At 42.9% G+C, this 7,222-nt stretch overlaps 1 protein-coding gene across 1 annotated transcript; it reads left to right on the plus strand.

Moving 5' to 3' along the window:
- The first annotated feature begins 392 nt into the window (after positions 1 to 392).
- On the plus strand, positions 393 to 7,222 carry LOC115371108 (transcription regulator protein BACH1-like). Its single transcript, XM_030068257.1, has 5 exons — positions 393 to 583; positions 801 to 1,048; positions 1,603 to 3,134; positions 5,985 to 6,191; positions 6,294 to 7,222. The coding sequence occupies exons 3-5, from the start codon at positions 2,244 to 2,246 to the stop codon at positions 6,648 to 6,650; spliced, it is 1,455 nt and encodes a 484-aa protein (XP_029924117.1). The 5' UTR covers positions 393 to 583; positions 801 to 1,048; positions 1,603 to 2,243; the 3' UTR covers positions 6,651 to 7,222.

The raw sequence follows: 7,222 nt of genomic DNA on the forward strand, positions 1-7,222 counted from the left end.
CTAGTCATAAAATAGAGGAAATCTTTTCTTTAAACCCCCCAACTTATATTCCCAGCCTTCATTTCTATTTCTGAATAATGTTTATCTGTAACCATGGTGAGTTTGTAGAGGCGATTTCTTGTAAAAGCCTGCTGTTTACCAGACAGATCCAATGGTGGGATTGGTATGGACGGGAAACTGCTTGCTCATCCTCTATCAGCAGGAGTGCATGAGTCAGCGCTTGCTCTGTTACACCCAGAGCTGTTGCAACACACACTCTCTCCCTCTCCCTCTCTCTGTCTGTCTCTCCCTCCCTCTCTCTCTCTCTCTCTCTCTCTCTCTCTCTCTCTCTCTCTCTCTCTCTCTCACACACACACACACACACACACACTCACACACACGCTCACACACATACACACAGGCCAAATGACTGAGCCAACCTCAGTTTAGTTTGTAGACTAGTTGTGATATGGCTTTCTGGGAGACGTAGTCTGGCTCGACAGCATTCCATTCAACAGTAACTATGTTGGCTACACAGATGGGACTTTCTTTTTAGGGCTTATCTAAAAAACTCTACTGTGGAAAATGAATTCATCTTTGTAAGGTAGGCAGATTTTTTTTTTTTTTTAAAATTGGCCATATGAAATCTTACACCTGATTTGTTAATGTATGCCTGTCTCATGCTGGTGGTTTTGGTACATACTAGTTTGCTCCTCTGAGCCTTAGTGACTAGTTTTATAGTCTGGTAAATGGGAATGTGTAACTACATGTATATATTATGTGTTTATATGTGCTATATGTGTGTTTGTGTGTACATGTAGATGTCCCTGGTAGCCATGTCAGCCCCCCGGTCATCTGTGTTTACATTTGAGTCGACAGTGCACTCCTGTCATGTGCTGCGTTGCCTGGATGACCAGCGGCAGCGGGACATGTTGTGTGATGTTACGGTAGTGGTAGAGGGCCTGAATTTCAGGGCTCACCGCTCAGTGCTAGTTTCCTGTAGTGAGTACTTCACACACAGGATTTCCTCCCACACACAACATGGAGCGGTCATACTCTGCCAGAGGAGGTGAGATAATGATGGCTATAGGAACAGTCAAACATCAGTAACTCTGTGTAAACTAGTTGTGCTCTGTGACCACTACTACTACCTACGTTGTAAGGCTGAGCACCAGCAGGATAACTACAGTACATCCAACCTCTGTGTTTGCTTATCAGCATTACAAAATCTTAACTGATGCACACCACTGTACAGTCTGTTGTCACAGAAGTATGAAAACAAAATAAAAGTCTAAAGAGGGACTCCCATTCTGCCAAAGAACACTTACAGGAATGTTTTATGTTCAAATAGTGTCATAGAGTGAACTGTCTCTCTTGATTTGCCATGCTACCAAAGACTTTAATTCATTAAAATCATTTATCCCTCCTCTCTTTCACCTCAGTGCATTATTTTGTTCATGATTACATGACAAAACAATTCTAAATATATGTGTGGAAAACCTAGTTCCATTCCTATTAATGACAAAACAGAGACACTTGGCAATGGGAATCAGAAACTAGTCTGTAGGATTATGGTTTTCATCAAACGATTCTTGAGTCTGATTTGTCGTGTCTGTCCCACAGGTGACAGTCGCCGGCTTGAACCATTGCTGAAATTTGCTACCACATCCAAACTCCTCTTCAGTAAAGCTATGTCTTAGAAATACGAAACTCAGCTTCCATCCTCGGTTTTAGGGACCTAGACAAGGCTGTTTCGATTTCCTCCTCCCGAGTTCTCCCCAGCAACAGAGGTTTCGCCCCTTGCCCGAGAAGACCTGCTGTAAGAAGAGATGCAAGAGGCAGCAGTCAAAGGAGGACTGGTGGCACTGATAATGATGACATATTGCTGAATGAAAGGAAGTAAAACCAGTAGCTGATGCACCATCTGAGCAGGAAGTGAACAGTCAAACGGATGTAAGAGCAGCACAGGCACTCACCACTGTGCTGACACACAGTCTGAGGGGACAAATGGTAATTTCCTACAGTGTCCAAAGTATCGCAAGTTCCAGCTGGCTTGTGGGAAGGAAACATGTAGCACAGAGAAAAGGCTTACCCAGCCAGTATCGGTAATTGAGGATGCCTGCTCTCTGTCTTGCCTGCCATGTTCCAGCAATGGGGACAGTAAGAATGAAACGAAGCTGAGTCGCCCCGGACAAAGTCTGTCAGATCCAGACAGTCAGGATGAGGGTGCGGATGATGAGCCATTTAAAACAGAATCAAATGCTATGAAAATAGAGAGAGATGTGGTTAGCGGAGAAACTGATAAGATTAAGAGAAACACAGATAAAAGGGAGGGAAAAGGGGATAAGGAGGGAAGAGAGATAGATTGCGTGAAGACTCAGGAAGAGATGAATCACATAACTGGAGTCAGCTCTTCTTGTGTCATGGCTCCGCTCACAAAGCGATCCAGCGTCAAGGGAGTCTCCTTAGAGCCGAGAACAGCGCTGGGTGAAAGGTCATCGGGGTTAATATTGCACCATTGCCCCCTAAAGGCCTTTGGTGAGGGCTCTGCAGTCACAGGGTCAGTGAGTCAAGAGACGTTTGTTATGGACATTACAGAGGACAAGAAACCAAGGGACACTGATGTGCTAGGGCCAGCATCCATTTTTCAAAAGGCAAAGAGAGAAGTAGGAGGTGAAAAGAAGCAGGTAAAAGTGGAGATGGACTCTGGCTGGCAAGGAGGAGAAAGATGTGGAGGAAGCATGGAGAATGGAGAAATAGAGACAAGAGGCAACGGGAGGAGCCGTGTGGAAAGAGAGGTGGCCGAGCACCTGGCGAAGCGGCTGGGGTTAGACACAGCTTCCCCCTCACCTGTGTCACAGGACCCTGACACAAGTTCTGCTTGTGATCCTGGGATGAAAGGCCCACCCTTAGACTGGCTGAAGCTTCATGTCAACTTCAGCTCCGCTTCCTCTGACTGCCCCTTTCTTCAAAATCTGGACCAAAGCAAAAGCGCATGGAGAGGGGCACGGGAAGTCAAGATGTCTGCGTGTGACGGGGGGTCTCAGTCTGGGAAGAGCCCCGCCATGTCGTCTCTGAACTCAGGGGAGGACGGAGACTCAGAAACAGAAACAGAGGGAGACAGCGAGTCCTACACGACAGAGAGGGCCAGACAGGTGAGCATCAAAACTCACAGCTGAGCTCCTAATGATCTATTAATCTGTTCGGTTCCCCTTAAAGGTCCGTAATGGTCCTATCCTGACTTTTTGTCAGGGTTAGGGTACGTTGTGTATGTCACAAATATCGGTTGCACAGAGTATGCTTTGGTAGCTTACAAGTCAAGGCTAACTGAGCACAATTAATGCCCATTCATGTTCAAAAAATATGACAGCCTCAGACAGCTTCAGCCGACCCAGAATGCGCCCGGAAAGGTTGTAACAAGGACTGAAAAAGCAAATCAAACAAATCACTACATTCAACCTCAAAACAATATCGCTTGTCCATAAATCACATAACAGTTTAGGTCCAAGATACTTATCAGATCTCCTGACTCAGTAAGAACCCACAGACCTCTGAGGATCCTGGATCACTGACTGTTCCCAGAGTCAACACTAAACATGGTGAAGCTGCCTTTAGCTTCCATGCTGCTCCAATGTGGAACAAACTGCCAGAAGAAGTAAGACTCGAGACAATGCAGACTGCTTTCAAATCTTAGCTAAATACCCTACCTGTTTACCATTCGTTTGATTAATTTTCTTTTAAATCAAATTGAGTTTCTTGTTTGTTTTATTGTTTTTACTCTGTGTGCTTTTGCTTCCTTGCTTTTATCGTTTTATCAGTTGTTTCTTGTGCTTTTGACTGTACAGTTCGTAAAGCACTTTTGGTTGCCTTTGGTTATGAAATGTGCTATATATATAAAAAAAAAAATTGCCTTGCCTTGCCTTGCTAAAATTACTGATATAACCCTGTTATCATGGAGATGAAGTATGCACATCCAGAACGAGAAACTGAGGTGCCGAAAATGGAAAAATGAGTCCTCACACTTATAATTCTGATAATCATTTTGGTCACATTTTGATCTACATCTTCTTCAATGTTATATAATCCTTTAAAATTTGGGCATGAATATGAAATGTGTTCCATATTCAAAGCTTGAAGAAGATTTTACATTCACTTGTTGGTGAAGTCCTCTGGTGAGCTTAGTTTGGGCATATGCAGGACCAAATGCCAAGCACTCCCTCTGTTTCTAGTTTACATGTAAGGAATGTGTTTCCTTGTTCTTTCCTCTGTTCTTTCAGCCAGTCATTTGACCTCCACTATACTTGGGTTCTGCCCGCCGAGCTGTCGATCACAGCCACTCACAAAGCTGGAGAGAGCCACAGAGCCGAATTTGAAATGGAAAAAATACTTCCTTGCTTGTGTACAAACTTGAAAAGATTTACAGTAATCTTAGCAAACCTACATGCCAGATGGAATTGCCCTGCATACCAACTTTCACAGACCCGTTTTTTCACATTTTTTGAACATGAATGGAGATCTATGCTACCAATGCATACTCTGTACACACTCAGCCACCAATTTCTGATGGAACAATACAATCATGATTGTTGATGAAAAGTCAGAATGGAAAGGCACAATCCTTTAAATCTGGTCATTTCTATTCTGCTATGAAGTTCATGCTATGAAGTTCATGTTGGGCTTAAATTAGGCTGTGTGCATGAGGCTGCAGTAATCTCATCCTAATTGTTCATGACTTTTGCATGTTTGTTTTAGATAAGAATGTTAGGTACATAGTACCAACAGCTAATGAGGTTTCACATTCATTCAGCAGAGACGGGAAAGGCTGCTAAGTTAATCATTCACAAGGTGGAACTGGTGTGTGTGTGTGTGTGTGTGTGTGTGTGTGTGTGTGTGTGTGTGTGTGCATGTGTGTGCACTCATATGCATGGGTCTTACTAATTGGTTCAGAGTCCAACTTGAATGAAGTTGACCGCTCAGCCTGGTCAGCTAGTAGTGATTGTGGTTGGCACAAACGAAAGGTGTTGAGGAATGTCTCATGTCACAGTCCACACGGTCCACACCAGACTCAGCTGAGCGCAGGCACACTGTGGGCGTGCTCATTACACTGAGGTCATGTCAGAGAGGAACAAACAACACTGCTTTTGTTTAACCTGGATGAAACACTAAAAGATATTTACTGAGCCAATATACAGTAGATTTCCTGTTACACATTAGCAGCAACAACATACTTGACCTCTGTTTTTTTTTAAGTTAACTCCTCATTTTCAGGGATAATTATTAATAGTTTGGCAGAGTTGAACCTAATCCAAACTTCATGTTTTTTTTTTTTTTTTTAAATTTTATTTTCACTCATTGAATTATTCCCTATGATCAATTTCTCACCTCCACTTGCAGCAGTAAGGCATATAAGGTATTAGGAGATATTAGGAAGTTCACATAGCCTACATGTTAGCTAGAATTGTTGGAAAAATATATGCTAATACTATTTATTTTCAATTATAACTCATTTGAAATTTTCAATATTTGAATATAGCCATCACTTCACATTAATCATTTCTCTGTTACAGTATCATACCAATTAACATGCATGTTATTTGTTTTGGGTTTTGACGTCTGGGCCATCAGATAAAAAAGAGTCAGCAAATTTCAGGATCCTACTGCTTAAAGCAGGTTTAAGTGCAATATGTATGCACAGTTTACGGAATGTTTGGAATGACCTCAGTCTCATATAAATGATTCAACATGACATTTGTATGCATAACAAATAATCTGACAACTGGTAACACATCATCTCTTATCTGACTTATTTTAGATGGGCACAATGAGACTCAAACTATTTCTATAAGTGTTCAATTGATATGAATGATATGAAAGCTACTCGGCCCATGGCAGTGTCATAATACTGTTTTTTGGCAGTCAGTACCATCTGAATTGCTCATCCTCGATGTAGTATTGATACACAATCTGTCTGTGTAACCTGTTTTTCCTTTTTCTGGTGTCCACAGGTGCAGCTGCCATTCTCTGTAGACTGGATAGTGGATCTGAACAGGAATGACTTCCAGCAGCTGTTGAAACAGCAAAGCCTGACGCGTGAACAGCTCGATTTTGTGCACGATATGAGAAGACGCAGCAAGAACCGCATCGCAGCTCAGCGCTGCCGCAAGAGGAAACTGGACTGCATATACAACCTGCAGTGTGAAATCAACAAACTGGTGAGGACCGAGTTTTTAAACCTGTTGACTCTAATGAAATAACCTTTTTGTTGTTCACTAACCTATTAATCAGAGTGTGTGTGCTGCATTTATGTGTCACAGAAGACAGAGAGGGAGAAACTGATTGCAGAGAGGAGCCAGCTGAGCCACCTGAAGTCAAAAGCATGTCACAGTGTCTCTGCCTTATGCCAGAAGGTCTGCAGTGAGGCCAACCTGCAACCAGAGCAGCTTCAGGTGTTAGCCAAATACACCTCCCCCGAGTGCCCTCTCTCCTCTTGTTTCCCACACACAGACTCAGTTCTCTCCCAGCCTGGGGTGCCACTCCACTCCCAGGTTCCACTGCTGGCCTGCTCCTCAGGCCTGGATAGTTATAAAGCATCTCTTGGGCCTTCATCTAGTTCCAGGAAGGACACAGTTACAGGGGACGATCAACTCTCGGGTGATGGGACAGCCCCGTAGATACACATCCACACTCAGATGACTTGCGCAACAGCTACAAGATAGTGGAGCCTGAGGTTATGATGTCAAACTGATTATTAAAACAAAACATCACTGTGTGGACTGTGAGTGGAGACGGCGGTGCAAAGCAGTGTGTGATCTGATCCTAACTCACCTAACCCTAACCATACCATGTGTTCATACTGAGAAGGCAGTATAAATACAGCTAAAATTACTTTAAGTTATAGATTTTACTCATAACTGAAGGTTTATTTTGTGAGGTCAGAGAAATACATGTCCTGCATTCAAAACCATTCCATTCATTTTTTATTAATCACAAGCCTTTTATGACCTCAGGAAGCTTTTCTTTTAACCTTTGCAGATGGCCTAGCACAGCTTGTTTAACATTTAACTAGGAACGCTAATGTCAGCTGTGGTGCAGTCAAGGTGCAAGTTTAAAATGTAAAAGTTTTAGCTGTCAGACAGTCACAGCTTGGAAACACTGGCCTGTTTCTGGTGAAACGTCGCTGGCTGGCAGTTCAGAATGCAAAACAATTCATCCTTGGTTAATATGGGATTTTTTTTTTTTTTTT

The sequence above is a fragment of the Myripristis murdjan genome, chromosome 14 (assembly GCF_902150065.1).
Source record: "Myripristis murdjan chromosome 14, fMyrMur1.1, whole genome shotgun sequence".
Lineage (NCBI taxonomy): Eukaryota > Metazoa > Chordata > Actinopteri > Holocentriformes > Holocentridae > Myripristis > Myripristis murdjan.